Source organism: Chiloscyllium plagiosum, chromosome 14 (genome assembly GCF_004010195.1).
Source record: "Chiloscyllium plagiosum isolate BGI_BamShark_2017 chromosome 14, ASM401019v2, whole genome shotgun sequence".
NCBI lineage: Eukaryota > Metazoa > Chordata > Chondrichthyes > Orectolobiformes > Hemiscylliidae > Chiloscyllium > Chiloscyllium plagiosum.
In genome coordinates, this window is record NC_057723.1 from 67,727,860 (window position 1) to 67,751,001 (window position 23,142).

Genomic DNA, 23,142 nt, shown 5'->3' on the forward strand with positions numbered 1-23,142 from the left:
TTCAGCTAAAATCCCCCGAACCAGGCAACATCCTGATAAACTTTTTCTGTACCTTCTCCAAAGCATCCACTACCTTCCAGTAGTGTGATGACCAGAACTGTATGCAATATTCCGAGTCTGGCCTAACTAAAGTTCTGTAAAGCTGCATAATAACTTGACTATCCTCAATGACCCTTCCAATGAAGACAAGCCTGCCATGGGCCTTTTTTTACTAACTTATCTACCTGCACTGCCACCTTCAGTCATCTGTGGATCTGCACAGCCAGATCTCTCTGCATATCAGTACTCATAAGGAGTCTGTCATTCACTGTAAAGTTTCCACCTGTACTTGACCTTCCAGAATGCATCATCTCACACTTATTTGGATTAAGCTCCATCTGCCATTTTTCAACCAATGCCACCAACTGACCTATATCCTACTGCATCCTTTGACAATTCTCCTCACTATTCGCAATTTCACCAATCTTTGTATCATCTGAAAACTTATTAATTAGACAGCTATGGTTTTCCTCCAAATCGTTTATGTAGATCATGAACAACAGAGGCCCCAGCGCTGATCCCTGTGGAACACACCTAGTCACAGCCCTCCATTCTAAAAAGCACCCTTCTACCGCTACTTTCTGTCTCCTATGACAAACCCAGTTCTGTATCCATCTTGCCAGTTCACCCTTGATACCATGTGACTTCACCTTTCGTACCTGTCTGCCATGAGGGACCTTGTCAAAGGCTTTACTGAAGTCCATGTCGACTGCAACAGTTTTTGCCCTCATCTATCATCTTCATCACCTCCTCAAAATATTCTATCAAGTTAGTGAGGCATGACCACCCCCACACAAATGTTGTTTATCGCTAATCAGTCCATTTACTTCTAAGTGCTTCAGTTTTAAAAGCTAAAGCCACTATAAAAAGATGTGAAATGCTTAGCAAGTCAGGGGGGTGAGGTAATAGCAGACAGGAGTTTTGTTTTAAGTATCTCACTTTCATACAATAACAGATGAACATATCAGAGTTAAATATTTATACCATATGGAGCAATACATATTTACAGAGACAAGTTGCCAGTGGGGAAAGCCATGAGAACATTTGTCTCTAATACATGTGGAACTGCACATTCAATCAAAAAAACTAGCTTGTGACAATGTTTCTGCTCACCATGAACCCTCTTTATCTGGTGTTACACAACACTAGGTTATAGTCCAACAGGTCTATTTGAAATAACAAGCTTTCGGACTGCTCCGAAATCACGTGATTTCAAATAAACCTGTTGGACAATAACCTGGTGTTGTGTGACTTCTGACTTCTTCCATCCCAGTCCAATAACGGCACCTCCACATCACCTCTTTATCTGAATTCCATCAACAATACTTTCAATTTCTTTACTCCACCATGCTGAACTAACTTTTCCTTCAATACATCAACACGATCCACCTCAGCTATACAACGTAGCAATAAGATCCTATTTTAATACCCTCATAAATTAGTAATAATTTTACTTAACTAGTTTTGGTTTTTCCCAGAAGGTGCAACATAGCCTTCTCTATCCTATAAAATCTATTTATACTCTTAATAGTCTCTGAGTTCACCCTCAACATTCTAGAGAATTGAGCCTAAGCCTGTTCAGTTTTCCTGTTAAGTATAAGCTCTCAGTTCTCATATCATCCTTGTAAACATTATTTACACCTTCTCTGGGCAGTCAGAGGCTGTCGAAGTCTCTTCTGAACCTCCTCCCAGCATACATCATGCAAAGGTATCAATGGGATGAAGAGCTCATGAGGGCTGTTTGTGAAAGTAGCTGGCTATCTCTTATTCTCTCACTCCCTCTTCTTGACTGAAAATTCCTCTCTGTGGTTTCTCCTAATTATTCAACTTAACTTCTTCCCAACTTCCAGCTGAGCCAGATCCTTCACAGCGCCAGAGACCCGGGTTCAATTCCCTGCCTCAGGCATCTGTCAGTGTGGAGTTTGCACATTCTCCCAGCGTTTGCACGGGTTTCCTCCTGGTGCTCCGGTTTCCTCCCACAATCCAAAAATGTGCAGGTTAGGTGAATTGTCCATGCTAAATTGCTTGTAGTGTTAGGTGAAGGGGTAAATGCAGGGAAATGGGTCTGGGTGCGTTGCTCTTCGGAGGGTCGGTGTGGACTTGTTGGGCCGAAGGGCCTGTTTCCACACTAAGTAAGTAAGTAAGTAAGTAAGTAATCTATACTAAATCTTACTATTAAACTAAAACAAAAACAAAGTGCCTGACAGCAGCTGTGGGGAGAGAAATAGGTTTAACACTTCAAGTCCAACATGACACTTCTGCTGAGGAATTTGAAAACAAGGATGAGAATTCAAAAATCATACATCAGTGCACAGAACAAATTTAGGCTAATGAGCACAGGGGAGATGGATGAGCAGTTTTTCTGGCATGTTAGGATATGTCCAAAGTTTCAGTTGCATTCAAGTTTTGTGCCGTATGCAAGATGGTAGATTGGAATAGTTTATCTTGGAGGTTAATAAGATATGAGTGAGGGGTTTAGTAGCAGATGTTCTGAGGCATGATAGAGCTAGTTATGTTATGGATATGTTGAAGAGGCCATGGCATTTTGAATTTCAAAGTGGAGTCAAACTAGACTCAAAACATTAGCTCTTCTTTCTCTCTCCACAGATGCTGCCAGACCTGCTGAGTTTCTCCAGCATTTTTTTGCCAGTATCCACAGTATTTTGCTGTTAATTGGATACCCAACTTCCTGGTGCTGGTCCAATCTTTGCCAAAATAGAAAACTTTCCATTTGTACAATAAGGAGTTAAAATATCATACCAGATTGCCCTGAATGGACTAAAAGTGTTGAACAGCCCACACCAGTTCCTATTCGTCAGCCCATGAAAGATGCAATCATCATGTGATGAAGCAGGTTGATTATTAAGCTGTAAATCCTTACAATATACGGATGGTAGACAATAAGAGTAAAAAGTCACCTGGTCAATCTTGCTTGATGTGGGGCGACAACCCTTAACCTACAGTTACCAGTACCACATTTTTGACTCTGATCTCCAGCATCGGCAGTCCTCACCCCCTAATCAACCAACCTGCCTGAACACAACTAGAATATTTGAAGGCAGCTGAGGGGCCACCAGTAGCTTGGCACAACTCTCATAAAAAAAGTAACATATATTTCGGAAATTATTTCTTAAAAAAAGTGTAGAACTCCTGGTTTGTTTGTCTCACTGTAGATGAACCAGAAACATTGGACATGCCCAAGATATGGGACAGGGATTGTTTACTCTGATTAAAAGGAAAGAAATGATGCAAATATCTTCCAGGGTATTTTTGGGTTCAAGCGGCTGTAAAAGGAACAAAGTCAAAAAGTGTGGCGCTGGAAAAGCACAGCCCGTCAGGAAGCAGGAGAGTCGACGTTTAGGGCATTAGTGTCGATTCTCCTGCTCCTCGGATGCTGCCTGATCCGCTGTACTTGTCCAGCACCGCACTTTTTGACTATGATATCCTCATTAATCAGGAATATCAAAAGGAACAATCTGCTAAAGTTACTATCAATCTTCCAGCTTCCTTGCCTACAATTACAATTACTTTCTGGATCCCACTCTCCACCTAGCATGGCTATAATCTTCACGCAGCTCCTTATTTCAAAATGACAGCGGGTCAGCTTTGTTTTGAACGGTTCCCGGACACACGTTAAATCTATTTCCAAACATTGACTCAAAATATTAACCCTGTTATTGAAGGAGGCTGAACATTTTCACGACTCCACCTCAAACTAAATATGACACCAAAGTTTTAATGTTGATTGCACTTACCGTCCTCGTTCTCATCAAAAACCGGAGTTTTGTGAGAATGATTGCCCCCCATCTTCAGCTGCTCACACCGCTGTTTAAAATTACATTATCGGAAGAGGATCAGAAGTTGCGGCATCACAGGTCCAGCCCTTGGTGCTGGGCAGTCTCAGACTGGCGCTGACTACTAAAAGGTGGATGGATGAACCGTCTCAGCTATTAGAGGCACTGGCAGAAAGGGATGGGAGAAGGAGAGATCATCACTACAGCACCAGCCCTTCCATCTGCAGCCACCACTATCTGCTCCGGAAAAAGTTTCCGCCAAAAATTGATGCAGATTCTCTTCCGAGCCTCCTCCTGACTGATCGGACACTGAGAGGGGAAGAATAGAGATAATCCGGTTGTTGAGGAGCCGGCTTGTTTAGGAAGCCCTCTTGGAGGAAGAGACTGCAGACGTTGAATCAATCACCAGTCATTTCCACCGCTTTATCAGATCTACAAAAAGGTGTTATTTTAGACTTTAATTCTGAAATGTTCAGGCCTGTCCTCCAATGGCAACATAAACGGTCGATGTCTCTTGAAAAGGTGTATGCCTCGGCCACCTGTACGGTGGGCTTACAAATGAAACCAGTTACAGTGTTTTCAGATGCAGTCAGGCACTAGAGACAGTGAAGTGAGGGTGGTGTCTGGGCGGCTTTGGAGTTGCTGGGTTACTCTCAGAGCGAGCCTCGTCAGTCGCTCACTTCTGCAGTGCACCGTGCATTCTGGATTTGTGAAGACCACCCGTGTCTCAAGCACCATCCACCCCCGGGGACGCGAACAAGGAACTAATACTGTGAGCGACAAAAAACAGAAGTGATCGGCAGAGAGACAAAAAAAATGGAATCGAAAGTCAATGGAAAAACAACTCGAGGATGCGAATCCGATGCAACGACCGGGCAGTTAATAAACAGAACTGAAACTTATGTAGCTGGTGACCAGAAGTTGAAATGTTGTTAATAGGACACAGAGTTCGCACGAGTGTTTGCAGATTTTCTAAGCTTTATCAAATGAGATTTTAGAAAAAAAATCAGTTTAACTGTTAGATATTTTAAAAAAAAACTGTTAAAGTCGTCCACGCTTTAAAGCTTAAGACAATGGTTCATAGTTAATTACTAAGACTGAAGAATAAATACTAAAATGTTCGCCTCAGAGTTGCACGTGTTAACGTTGTTCCTCCTCGCCGTTCCCCAGATTGTGGTTGACCCCGTCAGCTCTAAGTGCCAACGAAAATAAGCACGCCGCTCTAAAGTGACATCTACTGGTACGAAAAATAACAAATAAAACCACAACAGCCAACACCCCCCACCCCCCCAAAAAAAACAAAAACAGTAATGAGTTTGTTAACGATTCTATGTAAGGATGGAGATCCCTGCTAATGTTAATCCAATCCAGGGAACTACCATAAATACTGACAGTCAAGACCCCTCCAAATGAAGGCTGGAAGGAGGGCAGTTTAATTACCTACCCTCCCAGAGGCCATGTAAATCCCATATGGACCCAGATAACATACTCAGGATATCAAAGAAACTTTTTTTTCAAACCTTTAAACCTCAAGTGGGCTGTGAGAACCAGAACGGATTTTTTTTTAAGTTTAAAATTACTTCCGCAGACAAGTGACTCTATAGGAACTCAGTCATGACATGCAGCATAGGCATGTGGGTTAGGAGTCGTAGCAGCGTGGAAAAAGGCCCATCCTGTCCACAACAATCGTCAAACACTTCTGCATTGTAAACAATGAGTGAGGGTGACAAGCTGAACGGTAAGGCCCTGGGAAATACAAAGGATCAGAGGGACCTTGGTCTGCATTTCCATAGATCGTAGAATCTCTATAGTGTGGAGACCCATCAACTTTTCACAACACTCAGAACAGCAACCCACTCAGACCCGCCCCTTCCCTATCCCTGTAACCCTGCATTTCCTATGGCTAATCTACCTCGCCTGCACATCCCGGAACACTACGAGCAATTTAGCCTCTATTTAGCCAATTCAGCAATCCACCCGAACCTGCACATGTTTGAGCTGTGGGAGGAAACCCACGCAGACACGGGGAGAATGTGCAAACTTCACACAGTCACCCTAAGGTGGAACCAAACCCGGCACATGACACATATTGTTGAAAGCAGTTGGAAGCAGGAAGACAATGAAGTTGGTTAAGAAGGTGTATGGTGTATTTCCCCCTCAGAATCTAAGGGCATAGGCCAGTTTTTATTTTTTGTAACTCTTCCTGGAGTGTTTTAGCATCATTGCCAGGTTCCTTCAACTCTGCCCCTGATATGAGTGGCATGTTTAGATTAGATTCCCTACAGTGTGGAAACAGGCCCTGTGGCCCAACAAGTCCACACCGACCCTTCGAAGAGAAACCCACCCAGACCCCTTCCCCTACATTCACCCCTGACTAATGCACCTAACACTACAGTCAATTTAGCATAGCCAATTCACCTAACCTGCACATCTTTGGACTGTGGGAGGAAATCGGAGCACCCGGAGGAAACCCACGCAGACACGGGGAGAATGTCTGTGTGGAGTTTGCACAGTTGCCCGTGGCAGGAATTGAACCCGGATCCCTGGCGCTGTGAGGCAGCAGTGCTAACCACTGAGCCACCATACCATATGTATTGCACAGTGGCTTGCCTCCTGTGCCCAGATCATCTGGGAAGAAATTCATTCTCCTCTTCAGGTGGCAAAGGCATTGAGGCAGTGACATCCACCTTGTCCATCTCAGATTTGGAGGTATCTTCAATACTTGGAGAGGGAGAACCCATAGGTTAAAGAACAGTTGGAAAGGCAGGCAAGGAGCCAGCTGTGTTTTGCTCCAGTACAACTTGAGAGTTTGCAGCTTTCAAATGGTTCATTTGCTTGTTCAGGATCGTTGCACCTATCCAAACTTTACATGACACTGGACCTGACCTCACGTCCACCATGTCTCTTACCCATGCATAGTCATTCAAGTGATTCCTACATCAAACTTTGTGCCCTGAAGTAAACTGTCTCTTTCCATTTATTGCAGCCTTGTGTCCAGCACTGGTGTTCCTGATGCTGTTTCAACCTCTCCCCAGATCCAGGAAGATCAGATTTAACCTCGTGCAGAGTCTTGTTATTAGCAACTCTGCTGGAGCTATCCCTATAGTTGCATGAGGGGTAGTTCTATAATCAAATAGGAACCAGGACAGTTTGGTATCATATAGAAGTCACACAGCATGGAAACAGTTCATTTGACCCAACAAGTCCACATCAACTCACTGAAAAGTAACCCATCCAGACCCATTCCCCTACCCTAACCCTGTATTTCCCATGTCTAATGCACCTAACGTACACATCCGTGAACATTATGGGCAATTTAGCATGGCCAATCCACTTGAGTAGCACATCTTTGGAATGTTAGAGGAAATCGGAGCACCCGGTGGAAAACCACACATACATGGGGAGAATGTGCAAACTCCACAGTCAGTCCTCCAAGGCTCAAATCAAACCCATGTTCCTGGCGCTGAGAGACAGTTATGCTAACCACTGAGCCATTGTGAAGCTGTAGGCTTTTTCTTTAAGCCTGCCTTTAAAGTTTGAATTGCTCTTTTCTGCCAGACCATTTGATGATGGATGGTATAGAGTTCTCTTTACACATCGAATACCATTTTACTTTAGGAAATACTGACATCCCCTGTTAATAAACTGTGACCAACACTTCCAGGAGTCCATGTATTGCAAAAGATGTATGCCGTTTTTCTATCATTGTTCCTTTGTTTGACAAATGAACTCTGCATATCCAGCCATTTTGAGTGGGCTTCCACAATGATGAAGAACATTGAGCCCATGAAAGAACAAAGAAGAAAATTTCAGCATAGGAACAGGCTCTTCAGCCCTCCAAGCCTGCTCCAATCCAGATCCTCTATCTAAACCTATCACCTATTTTCTAAGGACCCTCTGCTCCCTGCCCATGCAGGTATCTGTCTAGATACATCTTAAATGACGCTATTGTGGCCACCTCTATCACCTCGCCTGGCAAGTGTTCCAGGCACCCACCACCTTCTGCATTAAGAACTTTCCACGCATATCTCCCTTAAACTTTTCCACTCTCATCTTGAACTCGTGACTCCTAGTAATTGAGTTCCCCACTCTGGGAAAAAGCTTCTTGCCATCTACCCTGTCTATACCTCTTATGATTTTGTAGACCCCAATCAGGTCCACCCTCAACCTTAGTCTTCCTAATGAAAATAATCCTAATCTATTCAACATCTATTCATAGCTAGCGCCCTCCATACCAAATAACATTCTGGTGAACCTGCTCTGCACCCTCTCCAAAGCATCCACATCCTTTTGGTAATGTGGTGACCAGAACTGTACACAGTATTCCAAAATCCTACACAATTGTAACATGACCTGCCAACTCTTTTTCTCAATGCCCTGTCCGATGGAGGATAGCATGCCGTATGCCTTCTTGACCACTCTTTTGACCTACGTTGCCACCTTCAGGGTATAATGGACTTGAACACCCAGATCTCTCTGTACATCAATTTTCCCCAGGGCTTTTCCATTTACTGTGTAGTTCCATAGTCAGCGTGTAACTGAGTCCAGGGTTTACCCAGCCATTCCCATGAATGTGGGGGAGCTGCTGATCAGTTTTAATCTTTGTTGGCACTCTGGGCGCTGTCCCACCAACGCAGATATATGTCTGTATCCAATCTGGCCACCAGACATATTTCTCACCAACATCTTCAGTTTGGAAACCCAGGATGACCCTAGTGAAGTAGAGCCAGTATCTGACAGCAAGCTTTATTTGGAACAATCACTTTTCTTCCCCATAATAATATGCCATCCTCTACTGCGATCTGGTCTCTCTGAATCCAAACACTTTTCCATTATGCTTGTAATGGTCCTTTAGTTTTCCCCAGCACTACCCAGCTGTTTCAGTTTTGCCAGGACCAGATCTTTCAGCGTCCAAAATCTGATATTGTCAGCAGTGACTGGAAATTTAAAACCATCATGGACTGTTCCAGTAGCGGTATCACTGGCTGGTGTTTCCACCAGTGGGAGGCAGCTCAATGCTGCCACACTTGCTACTTAGCCTCCCGGATGGTGTTCCAACTTGGTACTTAATATTAGACCCCACCATTGAATTCAGCCTGAAGCTATGGGCGCACTGCTTTGTCTTCTTTATGTCGTCCTAGTGGGGGGTTGCAATCCATTATAATTACAAATTTGAGGTTTTGGTAAAGGTACTCATGGAACTTCTGGGCTCCAAATGTTACTGCCAAACCTTCCTTCTCTGTCTGGGTGTGTTTATGCAATACATTATACAATGTTACATATGCTATTAGGTGACCTATGAGCTATACAACCCTATATGGGGAGGCATTACATATTAATACAAGATCTTGCTTGGGATCATAGTCTCCCAACACCTTAGAGCACGATAGCTCTTTCTTCACTTCCCTGACAGGAATGGCTTAGCTACACAACGATTTCCAAGGCTGACACTTTTTTTTTTAAAAAGCGTCCATGCATAGGTGCCAGGAGTGAGGCTAGGATATGTATGAACTTTCCATAATAGCTTACTAGCCTAACGAAAGACCTAAGCTCCAGTGTAGACAAGGGAGCTGGAGCCCCTTTGATCGTCCTCACTTTATCTTCCAACATGTGTAACCCAGTCTTCTTGGTACTGTAGCCCAAGTAGGTCACTTAGCATGCATGAAACACACATTTTCCTCTCCTAAGGCATACACCCACCTGGGAGAAACATCGAAGGACTATATCCAAGTTCTCTAGCGCTCCTTATTGATCTTCCCTGTTTGCACATCATGTAAATAATCGACGACCTTGCAAAATGTCCTTCATCATCCGCTGAAAAATTAGTCTTGTATATTGGTACAAACCCTTATGGATTTTAGTTGTTGCATACTTTTGGAATACTCATCTAACCACAATTACAAGTATGCATGCCTCATGTCCAGCTTCGTGAAGGATAGCCCCCTGTCAGCTTTGCGCATAAATCCTCTATGCAAGGGATTGGGTATTTATTCAGCTGCGAAAAACAGTTTACAATTTGTTTAAAGTCGCCATAAAAGGTGAAATGACTTTGGATTGGAGGACACAGAACCCATTTAATGTGAGGTAAAAAATAAAAGGATATAGAAGACATCCATAGAAGTAGACTACAGGACTCATTACAGTAGCTGTACAGTGAGACGGAAGATAAATCAGGAAATGATGAGAGCATGTAACAAAGGCAATGTATTAGTCATGGGTGACTTTAACCTTCATGTCGATTGGGATAGTCAGATTGGCAGAGGAGGCTCGGAGGAAAAGTTTGCAGAGTGTATTTGGGGCAGTTTCCCAGAAAATTATGTTACAGATCCTGTCAGGGATCAAATTATTTTGAATCTTGTGATGTGTAATGGGGCAGTTTTAATAAAGGATTCAGAATGAAAGATCCCGGAGGAAATAGTGATCATAACATGGCAGAATTTAGCATTCAGAGAGGGAGTCTCTTGAGTCAGAAATAATTGTGCAAAGCTAAAACAAGGGCCATTACAAAGATATGAGGACAGACCTGGCTGGAGAGGTATGAGAAAGGAGTCTAGCAGCAAAAATAGCTGAGGAACAATCTCAGAGGCAAAAAATAAACTGCAGATAGAACCCTTCACCCACTCACGAAGAACGGTTATACCAGAAACGTCGACTTCTCCACCTCCCGATGCTGCCTGACTTGCTGCGTTCTTCCAGTCTTCTGCCTGAGGAACAATCACAGACAATTAAGAAAATAGTTAACTGCTCAGAGCAAATATATATTCCAGAGTAACCATGTGTTACCAGGGAAGTTAGGTACAGCACCAAATCAAAAGAATCAATGTAAAATGTGGCAAAGGAATGTGATAAGCCAGAGGATTGGTAAAGTTTCAAAAACCAAAAGACAACCAAAAATAATAATAGAGAGAAAAAATAAACTTTGAAGGTGAACTTACAAGAAATATCAAGACAGACAGCAAGAACTTAAAGGAAGAGAGAGTTTAAAATTAACACCAGCCTCTTGGGAATAAGGCTAAAGAAATATCACTGGAGAACCACGAAATGGCAGAGGAGTTGAACAAATATTTTGCATATGTCAACACAATAGAAGACACTAATAGCATTCCAAAATTACTAAATAATCAAGGAGCAAAAGGAGGACAAGATATACATACAATAATTACCACGGGAGAAAAAAGTGCTAGAGAGAATAATGGGGCCAAAGATTGATAAGTCCCAAAGATGCATCCTTGGACAATAAGGAACTAGCTACACAGACAATGGTAGCAATCGACCAGGAATCCTTGGGTTCTGGAAAAGTTCCAGATAATTGGAAAACTGCCAATGTGGAACCTTTATTTAGCAGGGGAAGGAGAAAACAGGTAACTATGGGCCAGTTAGCTTCACGTCTGTTATTGGGAAAATGTTATAGTTCATTATAAAGAATTTAATAACAGAGCATTTAGAAATTGATAATATGATCAAGCATGGCTTCATGAAGGAGAAATCATTCCTAACAAATATACTAGAATTCCTTGAGGAAGTAACAAGCAAGTTGGATAAAGGGGAAGCAGTGAATATAATATATTTGGATTTTCAGAAGGCATTCTATAAGGTATCACACATTAGGCTACTTCATAAGATAAAAGAGTCCTTAGTATTGAGATAGTATATAAGCATGGATTGACGATTAGCTAATTGAAAAAAGAAAATTGGAATAAAAGTAGCATTTTCAGGATGGCAGTGGTGTATACAGGGGTCAATGCTGGTACCATAATTATTTACATTATATTTCAATGACTTGGACAAGGAAAGTGAATGTACAAGAGTCAAGATTACAGACAACACAAAAATAGGTGGGAAGGCAAGTAGCGAGGGTGACTCAAAAAATCTGCAGAGGGATATAGACAAGTGGGAAATCGAGCAGGCAAAAACTTGAAAGATGAAATATAATGTGGGAATATGTGAGGTTATACACTTTGGTAGGAAAAATGGAGGAGATGAATATTATTTAGATGGAGAAAGACTGTGGAAGCTACAGAAGAGCGATTTGGGAATCCTCAGCACCAGGGACCTAGGTTCAATTTTGGCCTTGGCTAGCTGTCTGTGTGCATTTGTACATTCTCCCTGTGTCTGCATGGGTTTCTGCCAGGTGTTCTGGTTTCCTCCCACAGTCCAAAGATGTGCAAGTTGGGTGGATTGGCTGTGGTAAATTGCCCTGTAGTGTCTAGGGATGTGCAGGCTAGGTGGATTAGGCATGGTTAATGCAAGGTTACGGTGATAGGGTGAAATACTCTTCAGAGGTTCTGTGCAGACCTGAAGGGCCAATGGCCTTAGGGATTTTTATTATTCTATGAGTATAGGACAAGAGGGAATAATCTCAGAATAAGGGTCACATTTTTAATACCGAAATGAGGAAGAATTTCTTCTCTTAGAGGTAGTGAATTTGTGGAATTCTTTACCGCAGAGGGCTTTTGAGGCCGGATTGTTAAGTTTATTCTCGGTAAAGATAAGCAGATTTTTGGTTAGGAAAGGAATCAAGGGTTATAGGGAGATGACTAGAAAATGGAGCTGAGAATTGTCAGACCAGCCATGATCTCATGAATGGTGAAGATTAGATGGGCTGAATGGCTTGCTCCTGCTCCGACATTTTATAGACTTATGGAGGAGTTTCACCTTGCACTTATGCAATAGGTATGAGGTTCTCAGAGCCGGTATGACTGAGAGCAGAGATTGCAAGGAGGATATGCAAGAGACTGGTGAAGAAATGTAGTTGTGGTAGGGCACACTGAAGTTAGAGGGATAGATATTAATCTCTGCAGTTGAAAGCACGAGTCTGAATGATTTGGTTTACTACCTGCGCCACGAGTAAATAGTTGTGGGACTAATAAGATCAGAGAATTGAAGTTATGGCTCAAAAATGGGTGGGGGAAAAAATTGGTTTCAATTCATTGGGCAATGGCCATCAATTGGAAAGAGAGAGCTCGGACTTTAGTAATGGGCTTCATTTGAATCACCCAGGGACTAGTATCTTAGTGAATCAAATAACTAGGGCTGTTGAGCTATATATCACTTAAATATTAAACTAAATATTATGGGAAGTCTTTTTAAATTCACTTATGAAATGGCAGATGGAACTTTATTTAGATAAAATGTGAAGTGCTGCATTTTGGAAAGACAAATCAGGGCAGAACTTATACACATAATGATATGTCCTAGGGAGCGTTACTGAATAAAGAATAACCTGGAGTGCAGGTTCATTGTTCCTTGCAAGTGGAGTTGGAGGTCGACAGAATAGTGAAGGTGGTGTTTGGTAGGCTTGCCTTTATTGCTCAGTGCATTAAATATAAGAGTTGAGGGGTCATGTTGTAGCTAGACAGAACATTGGTGAGGCCACTTTTGGGATACTGTGTTCACTTCTGGTCTTCCTGCTATCGGAAGCATGTTGTGAAACTTGAAAGGGTTCAGAAAAAATTTATAAGGGTTGGAGGTTTTGAGCAATAGGGAGAGATTGAATGGGTTGAGGTTGTTTTCCCTGGAGTGTCAGAGGCTGAGGGGTGACCTTATAGAGGTTTATAAAATCATGAGGGGCATGGATAGGGTGAATAGACAAAGTCTTTTCTCTAGGGTGGGGAAGTCCAAAACCAGAGGGCATAGTTTTATGGTGAGAGGGAAAAGATTTAAAAGGGTACTAAGGGTAACTTTTTCACACAGAGGGTGGTGTGTGTATGCAATGAGCTGCCAGAGGAAATGGTGAAGGTCAGTACAATTACAACATTTGAGTCTGTTTCTATGCTGTATGTCTCTATGACTATGAATGTAGGCGTTATTGCTCATTCCTAGCTCATGAGAAGATGTGCTGCCTTCTTGAACCTCTGTTACATATTTAACGTAGATAGACACACATTGCCATTAGGGAGGGAGTTCTTGGATTTTAAACCAGAGACACCAAAGGAATGATGAAATATTTCCAAGTCAGGATGGTAAGTGACTTGGAAGGGAACTTAAAAGTTGATAGAGTTCCATGTATAGAAATTTCCTTATTTGAGCAGGCTGCCTTCCTTGTGAAAATCCAGGCCTAGTTCTTGTACTTGCATACATAAAAACACAGCACCACCTTCAGGTATGGATAAAGAATGTCTCTTATATGTCCTTACCCAACATAGCGGACCAACTGTCTCGGAGCAATATCACAAGAGATCACAGAATCTCAGCACGGAGACAATTGTGTCTGCTGGTTGAGTTAACACTTACTCTCAATCCATTCCTTCTTCTTCACTTTTTTTCTCCCCTACAAGTATTTATCCAATTCCCTTTTAAAGTCACAATTGAATCTATTCCTGCTGTCTTTTCAGCCAAGGTATTCTAAATGTTTATAAACTACTTTGTTAAAATAATCACCATTTTACCCTGGCTCTTCTGCCAATTATCATAAATCTGTAACCTCTGTATCTTCTAGCCTGTAAAAAAAACGTTTCACCTTATTTACTTTCAAAATCCTTCAGAATTGCTGTTCTCAGGGGATCAATCCAATCAATAAGGTGCGATTCAAAAGGTTATAAGTTGGATAAGGCCTGAGGAAGTTGGGGTGACATTTGCACGGATAAACGGTTGGTTACTGGAATTAAACAGCAAGCATAAATGGGGCCTTTTCAAGTTGGTGGGCTGTGACTAGTGGAATGATGTAAGGATCAGTGCTGGGTCTTTGCTATTTACTTTCTAGATTAATGATTGGACAAAGAGAAGAATACTGAAGTACTGAGGTTGGAAGAACACAATACTGAATATTTCTAGCATTTTCTGTTTTATTTTAGAATTCCAACTTCTATAATACTTTCAATGACATGCTTGCATTTGAAATACTTCAAAGGTGGTACCTAGGCTAATTCATGAAATGAAAAGGTTGTTTTATGAGGAGTTTAGATATAAAGGAGTAAAGATATAAACTTCTAAGCATAGTTCATAGGGTTAATGCTGAGAGGATTTTACCCCTCAAAGGGTAATCTGAAAGGGAGCATAGTTTCAAATCAAGAGAGGTCCCATTTGGGAGGGAGATAATGAAGGATTCCTTCCCTCAAAGGATGGTCAATGTTTGAAACTTTGTACCATAGCAAGCAGTGGAGGCTGAGTTATTGAATATACACAAGGCTGAGTTAGACAGATTTTGATTGACAAGGAAGTCAAGGGTTATGGAGGCAGGCAGAAAAGTGGCATCAAATTCACATTAGATCAGTCATGATCTTATTGACTGGTGGAGCAGGCACGAGGGGCTGAATGGCCTTGTCCTGCTTCTATTTCTTGTGTCCTTGTGTTGTACTTATCCAGCATTTCAGTTTTTAGTTCTAGAAACAGAGCAGCATTCACTGAATGCTGGGCCCAATTTTGCCTTCACATTAGTTAACTGCAACTAAATGGGATCTATGAATCTCCTATTGTGGGACCATGTCAATGAAACGGTTATGTGCTTAGGCTGAAAGCAAAGGTTTTAAAAGGCAGAGATTTTATTTTCTAGTGAAAAATGTGCTGGAGTGAAAATATTTATTCGGTATGGAGTGGTGTTTACAATCTGAGAATAGAACTTGACTGTTGAGACTAGAGATGTAAAACCAGGATATTTCTAAATAAACATTGTATTCAGGAACATTCCATTTCTCCCAAAACTGACAGGGCTGTCTCTTGTTAAACAGCATTTGGTTAAACAAAAATCTTGAGCTGAAATTTTTGAATTCTTCCAATGCTTCAAAGGTACAAAAGGTTGTGTGTGTGATGTATAACGTGCAGTCATTGCCAAAGGCTGAATTTAAATTATCAAAACCCAAGTAACTGGCAACACCTCAAAAGTTGTTAAAGCAAAACATCCGGATTCCTCATAAAATTGGCCTACATTTGAATTTCATTGACATTTTAAAAAATAACATAAATATTTTGATTCCACTAATCATTGCCTGTGTGATTTGTCTAGAAGCAGGTCAGGTGGGTAAACCTTGAATTATTTAACAGCTGGCTGAACTGCCCTCAGTAGTCGTTCAAGTTTGGTTTCTGCCATGCTGTTGTCCTTTGATTTGGTCTTGCTCCTATCTGCTGCAGTGGTTACCCATGCAGCTCCTCCGACCTGCTACTCAAGAATGCTGAGCATGAGAAAAGAAATCAAGAGCAACATTGCGAACCTAGAGGCAAAACAATTCACAGTGAGCACTGCAAGTCATCTATGTTATTGGGGATGGGAACTCATAACTGCCAACTAACAAGATTTTTGTTCTTTTTCCAATACCTTCAAGAAACGTTGTGTTTCTAAGCTGCCTGACCTGCACATAGATATCCATGTAAGTCATTTTTTTTTCTTCCCACTTAGTTATAGATTCAGGACTGAAATGACACAATGCTGTATCAATGCATAGGAAATTGCTGTTGCAATGAAGTTATAAAATAAAGATGTTAAAGGCTTTATTTTTTGGATGCAAAAAACAACAAATAACTGTTTATTAATAATGTATGATGCCATTTAAATCTTATTATATAAAATTAAGTTAATTGTGTGGTGGAATCATTTTAAAAACAACTTCTGTCAGATGGGATTGTCATTGCGATTGACATTACATTCCCTTGTTTTGTCGTGCTATTCGTAGACAGTAATCATTCCTTTTGAAACTAAAGAGAATATTGTTTCCCAGAAAAATAGTGCAAAAAATCTTTACTGTTTTACAATCTCTGCCAACCAACTAAAATGCAGTCTGCAATACCAATCACATTCATACAAATTTGGCTTTCAACAAACCCCCAATACCTATCCAGAGATTTTTCGGGAGCCATGTTTGTATTATGCTATGATAGCGTAGAAATATTAAGCTGTATAGGATAAACTTCTTCCATCATTTTTTTTGCTGAAATAATAAAAAGACTCCCAAAAGAAATAACTCCAGAAAATGAATGAAAATAATCAATTAGGGAGCATACATTAGGCCAGGGATTATCTTAGGTGAGCCTCTGCTCTTGAGTAAGGAGGTAATCTTATTAAAATATAGAACATTTTGAAAGAACTTGACAGGATGGGTGCTGAAGAGATTTTTCCTCTTGTGGGATAAGCCAGAATTATAAGACATGGTTTAAAAGTTAGTGATCTACCATTTAGGACAGAAAGAAGAGAAATTTTTCTCTGTCAAAGGACTGAGTCTTTGCAACTCTCTTTTCAAGAGTGCCGTAGAAGCAGAATCATTGAATATTTTTAAAGCAGAGGTGGAACAATACTAACAAGGAAGCCAAAGATTATCAGGCAATGGGTGAGAATATGGTGTTGAGACCTTAGCTCAAATGAAAAAAAAATGGCCTTCTCCGGTTCCCAAATCTGTTTGCATGTACTCTTCAAAAAAAAAGAGATTTTGGTCTACGTTATGAAGTTGTTACATTTTTAAAATAAGTGCTTATTTTGAATAATACAATGGAAACTGTATATTTTCCATTTTGGCACTGGCAGGTAAAACATGCTGTTTAAATTACAGGCATCATTTTAAAAGCATCAGGAAAGTTTGTCTCTCCAAGGACACAAAGCTGGTAGTTTGCTAACTGCAGTTTGGAGATATCCTGTTGGATAAGTTACTTGAGGAGCATTTTTAAATACAGTAATTAAGTGTTGGCTGCTGATATTAACTGGAAAAGCGCAGCAGGTCAGGCAGCATCCAGGGAACAGGAGAATCGACGTTTCGGGCATAAGCCCTTCTTCCGAAGAAGGGCTTATGCCCGAAACGTCGATTCTCCTGTTCCCTGGATGCTGCCTGACCTGCTGCGCTTTTCCAGCAACACATTTTCAGCTCTGATCTCCAGCATCCGCAGACCTCACTTTCTCCTGCTGATATTAACTGTAAATGTATCGGTTCACAGAATTTCTGCGTGATATCAAAACTGCGGGCTTACCTACAGGCTGTGGAGAAGGTGACTGATCGACGCTGCCAGAATGTGCTGCAGCCAACAGTTCAGTTAATCAGACGCTTGTACCTCATCATGGTGGTACCATGTAAGGCGGTATGTAAAGAGTTAAGATTGTCTTTCTTTCTCAATCTGCAAAATTCAAACCTTACGCAAATAACCCTTGTGAGTTGCTTTGCATGCCACGCAATCATTATCCTGCAACATTTGTACGTTTTTGGAAACTATTACATTTTATCAGTTAAACCTTTGGCTTTTATTTAATAAGATCCAATGCTCATTGCAATCAGAGGTGCTCATCACTCAGCTACATGGGTTTGGTAGATTTTGGTAGGGATCTGAAAATTATTATTCACATATCATTTGATGATTATGGCAAATGATTTCTAAAATGTCTCAGGGGTAGTTAGAAATAGGCAGCAACCTCCACATTCTGAAAGAATAAAAAATAAACTGACTATTGTCCAGTTTCAATCAGAAGCTGGTAAGGTGAGATAGTCTGCCCTTGATATCACTTTACCATCAAGAACCTCTGGCAAAACTAGAGTCAATGGGAATCAGAGGACGGGATGGAAACTCTCTGCTGATTGGAGTCATTCCAGTGCCTCAGATACTGGACTGCTCAACTGCAGCAACATCCAGACTTAGCCTGACAAGTAAAAACTAACATTCATGGCACACCAGTACCAGGCAATCATCCCCGAGAAGAGAGAATCTAATAGTCATTCCTTGACATTCAATGGCTTTACGATCACTGTATCACCCACTATCAACACTCTAGGGGTTACCATGAACCAAAAACTGAACTGGACCAGTCATATAAATATTGTGATGACAAAGCAGGTCAGACAGTAAGAATCTTGCAGTCAGTAACCCATTTCCTGACTCCCTAAAACTACAAGTCAAGGAGTCTGTTACAATATTCCCCACTTTCTTGGACGATTGCATGTCCAACAACACAAGAAGCTTGGCATTATTCAGGACAAAGCAGTCCACTTGACTGGAACTACATTCATAAATATTCACTTCCTCCACCACTGACACATAGTAGCGGTACTGCCTATCATGTACAAGGTGTACTTCAGAAATTCATCAAGACTTTTTCGACAACACCTTCCCACCCAGGACCACCATCATCTAGAAGGACAAGGCCAGCAGATGGAGTTCCCATCTATCACTTGCAAATTCATCTCCAAGTCACCCACCAACCTGATTTGGAAATATATTGTTACTCCTTTATTGTCACTGCAACAGTGGAGTGCCAATTCTCTGACCCCACTTTCTTCAAAGGAGACTGCCTACTGCAATCACTACCATACAAATTTATCCTCAAAGAACTGGTCCTATTGCTCGTTGGGTTCTAATGTATCCAAAGTGACTTCAACCCTTGTCAACAGTAAAAGACAACCTTTATTCCTATCCAATTGGAATGAAAATGGAACATATTTAATTAATGCTTGCAAATCGGAGCAATATTATATTAATTCTGATCTCATTAAATTAACACATTGCATCCATTTTGGGGGCAGCGATATTATTTGACGTACACCATTTTGAATTTCTTTTTCAGGAGCTGGTGTTCTTGACGGACAACTGCAGTGCATTACAGAGAAAAGCAAGCACTACAACTTGAACGTGCCAAATAACAAGATATCATCTTTAAAAATGTATTTATGTACTTTTCTATGTAAAGTTGAGTTTTCAGAATACAAGCATCTTTAATGTTATATTACTTGCAGGGACGGCAAGAGATGTTCTATATTAGCTGAGTAATAGATTGTTAATCTTATACTGCCTTGCATAGTCAGGTTTATTTGAGGGTAGGTGAGATCTTCAAATCTACTTTTACTCTCCCCTGCTGGCTACTGTTGGAATTCTGTACCAGAATATCCAGTTTTGATTTTCAGGCTGTGCTAGTTTAACTGAATGTAGCTGTGATAGAGGTTTAAGGCCATCTTCAGTGAGTCTCAGTGTCCTGCAATGGAGACTGGGTAGAAATCAGCCAGAATTCTACTCCTGCTGGGAAGCCTGTTGGTATGAACATGAAGAAAGGGAAAAAGAGCATGATCACACTCAGTTCCGTTGCCACATTCATCAAATAGTCTGCCAACAAGGACAATTTAGGCAAGTACCTGCAGGGCAGTTGGTACTTACTGAAAAACTCCCTGGCTTCAGGAAAGGAAGAGAAAAAAAAAAATCTGATTGAGACTTTACATTGTCAGAGAAAGTCAGAGAAACTCTCAATGTTGGCTGCCACAATTCCAGGAAAACTTTGGGAGTCTGCAAATGTGCAAACTAACATGGAAATTCCAAAATTGGTTTCATGATTGAAAGCCCTCCAGAGGGTTCAGTCCCTTCCTCCTGCCCATCTCCACTCTACAGTATAATCCTAGGCAACCTGTGAATTGTTGAGAACTTCACTGTTTAAAAACCTCTTAAACCAAATACAACTTGTTGACTGTGTTACAACTGGGATTTTAACAGAGCACTAACTTCATAATTATGATTAAACACATTTACTGTCTTTAGCTTTCTGAAAATTTCAACTAAAGTTGAAGGATAAAGTGCTTTTAATGTCCGGATTTGCTGTTGGTGAGTACACTTGAATGTGATTGGCTGCTTACTTAGTTTCCTGACTCACTACTGCTACATGCTTGGAGAGACCCTAAAGTGGCATGAGATTTAAACTGCCATTGGGAGAGAGAACGTCTTTACCAGAGATCTTTGCAAGTGACTTTAGTCAATATCAGTGGTTGTGCCAGTGCTCCCCATTCCTCTTGCCAAGAGTTCAATACAATGCTGCAATAGTCATTCCTACCATAATGCAAACAGTTTCACAACCAGATTACATTGCTAATGATGGGACAATATTTTGTAAGTTTCTCCTTTTCCAATGTGAGGAGTCATAAATCCATTTTGCCAGGAGTGAGTCCTGATATGTCTCACATCTTGCCTTTGGAACAATTGGTCTCTTGCTAGGAAGCCGCACACCTGTCCAATCATTCTTGACTTCATGCTTTACAAGTGGTAACATCCCCTAGTTACAGGAAATAAGGCTGAAGATAAACCAAACTAAGTGAGGGTGTCAGCTAAATGAAAAAGAATTACCAGACTGACTGACTGACTGACTGACTGACTGACTATCTGCTGGTGTGTATTACCAGTTACATGGAGGCATAAGTAAGAGGTTCAGACACTGGGATAACACAGAAATGAGTCTAAATTAGAGTGGTGCTGGAAAAGCACAGCAAGTCAGGTAGCATCCGAGGAGCAGGAAGATCGACGTTTCTGGCAAAAGCCCTTCATTATTTCCTGATGAAGGGCTTTTGCCCAAAATGTTGATTTTCCTGCTCCTCGGATGTGGTCTGAGCTGCTGTGCTTTTCCAGCACCACTCTAACCTAGACTCTGATCTCCAGCATCTGCACTCCTCACTTTTGTGTACCACAGAAAATGAGCCTTACCCATATCCAAAACTAAAGTGTGCAGATAGTAAAACATTAGAGATACTAATCTAATCACAAAAGTCCCTATATATAGTATTGACTTCTGTAATGACCATGTCTTTTTGTTTGTCTGTATTAAAAGACATAGACTGAAATGAGAAAGAATGATTTAAAAATGATTTGGAGATGCCGGTGTTGGACTGGGGTGTACAAAGTTAAAAATCACACAACAACACGTTATAATCCAACAGGTTTAATTGGAAGCACACTAGCTTTCGGAGCATCGCTCCTTCATTAGGTGGTAGTGGAGGGCTTAATCCTAACACAGAATTTATAGCAAATATTTACAGTGTGATGTAACTGAAATTATACATTGAAAAATTGATTGTCTGTTAAGCCTGTCATCTGTTGGTATACAGCGATAGTTTCACTTCTTTCATGTGTAAATCACAAAACCTTTTTTTTAAAAAAAAGTTGCATTCTCAGGTTAGCTGTTAATAATGGTGATAGCTAGACAATATGTTATCTAGCTATCACCATTGTTAACAGCTAACCTGAGAATGCAACTTTAAAAAAAAAGGTTTTGTGATTTACACATGAAAGAAGTGAAATTATCACTGTATTCTAACAGATGAAAGGCTTAACAGACAATCAATTTTTCAATGTATAATTTCAGTTACATCACACTGTAAATTTTTCCTATAAATTCTGTGTGTTAGGATTAAGCCCTCCACTACCACCTAATGAAGGAGCGTCGCTCCGAAAGCTAGTGTGCTTCCAATTAAACCTGTTGGATTATAACCTGGTGTTGTGTGTTTTTTAACTTTGATTTAAAAATAGTATTTTGTAAGGGCGCTGCATGTTTTGAAAAACAAATGACCTGATACCCCTGCCAAGCATCATAAAAGGCTGTTTGTTGGATGTAGCAGTAATTAAAGTTTCAATTGCAAAAGAAGAGGAGCCTGAGAGATTCTGTATCCAAATGCAGCTGAGTGGCCACAAGAAGTTGGTTGGTCTTTTGACTAGTGACCAGTTATTGACAACAGAAACATTATGCTTACTAACAACTGTGATTGGTTCTTGGGCGGCTGCACAGGTTGGAGCTGGAAACAAATTACAGAGATAGAGAAACAGAGAAAAAGTAGTATGCAGACTTCCTCCCAGCCCAGAAGCAGCCTCTTCTCTGCAGTCAAAAATTCAGTTTAAACTTGAAGGAAAACAATTTTATTTCTTGCAATAGTTGCTGTAAGATATGACTTTTGAATTCAGAGACATTTTTCCAAAGAATCAGGTATCTGTTACTTATTATAAACTGGTGCAGGCATCTAGAGAAAGACAGCTGAACAGCAAGTGGTCTGGCCAGCTGAAGAAGAATCATTCCAACATCAGGACCAAGAAGCAGTGACCAATGAACTGATTGTCTAGCTTTTCCACCTCCAATAATCTGGTTTCCCTACATGTTTATCTATATGTGTGCATATGTAAGGGGAAGTTTATAAAAGGATTGAGAGTTTTAGTTTTTCATTGGTATTACTTGCCAATAGCTTACATCGGTTTACTGTAGCTATTATCTAATCACTTGTAATAAATAATAATTCTTGGTTATTATAGAAACCTGGTCTGTGCTTTCTATCAACTTTGGTTTGAAAGTCAGGTAAGTTGGGGTACTGCATGCACTTTAAAGAATGCTATTAACATTTGGTGCAACTCCAGGAATAGTAGGGCTTGATTTATGATGCGCTACCCCAGGTGGATCGTAATGCTACAAAATATAATGCATTATTTTTCAATGACTGGAATGCTAATAGATCAGAAAGGGTTTAAAAAGTAATGTATTCTTTCACAGGATATGGGCATCATGGCTTTCATCCTGTTAGTTTCTTTTAGCAGATTATATCAATCTCTGACTTTAAGCATTCTAGGTCCAGTGCATTAAACTAGTCACAGGATAGAGAGGAGCTTGCTG

The 23,142-nt window shown here is 40.8% G+C and overlaps 2 protein-coding genes across 3 annotated transcripts in view; one reads left to right on the forward strand and one right to left on the reverse strand.

Annotated features, from left to right (window-relative positions):
• Positions 1-5,133, reverse strand: part of LOC122556786 (serine/threonine-protein kinase 32A-like) — a 303,260-nt gene extending 298,127 nt beyond the window's left edge. The window contains exon 1 of one of the 2 annotated variants that reach the window (XM_043703955.1): positions 3,795-5,131. In XM_043703955.1, the coding sequence (XP_043559890.1) occupies positions 3,795-3,846 (52 nt within the window). In that variant the 5' untranslated portion in view covers positions 3,847-5,131. Of the gene's footprint in view, positions 1-3,794 lie in introns of both variants that reach the window. The other variant, XM_043703956.1, reaches the window with a different exon arrangement.
• Positions 5,134-15,821: 10,688 nt separating this feature from the next.
• On the forward strand, positions 15,822-20,997 carry LOC122556945 (cytokine-like protein 1). Its single transcript, XM_043704185.1, has 4 exons — positions 15,822-16,000; positions 16,091-16,135; positions 17,688-17,828; positions 19,303-20,997. Exons 1-4 carry the CDS (start codon positions 15,857-15,859, stop codon positions 19,363-19,365), a joined length of 393 nt encoding a protein of 130 aa, XP_043560120.1. The 5' UTR covers positions 15,822-15,856; the 3' UTR covers positions 19,366-20,997.
• The last annotated feature ends 2,145 nt before the right edge of the window (positions 20,998-23,142 follow it).

What these genes read in the sequence shown, in the direction of transcription:
- LOC122556945 (XM_043704185.1), top strand. Translation starts at nt 15,857, where the DNA reads ATGCTGTTGTCCTTTGATTTGGTCTTGCTCCTATCTGCTGCAGTGGTT. An exon ending in TAGAGGCAAAACAATTCACA is followed by an intron (nt 16,001 to 16,090) that starts GTGAGCACTGCA and finishes AATACCTTCAAG; the next exon opens with AAACGTTGTGTTTCTAAGCT. An exon ending in ACCTGCACATAGATATCCAT is followed by an intron (nt 16,136 to 17,687) that starts GTAAGTCATTTT and finishes ATCGGTTCACAG; the next exon opens with AATTTCTGCGTGATATCAAA.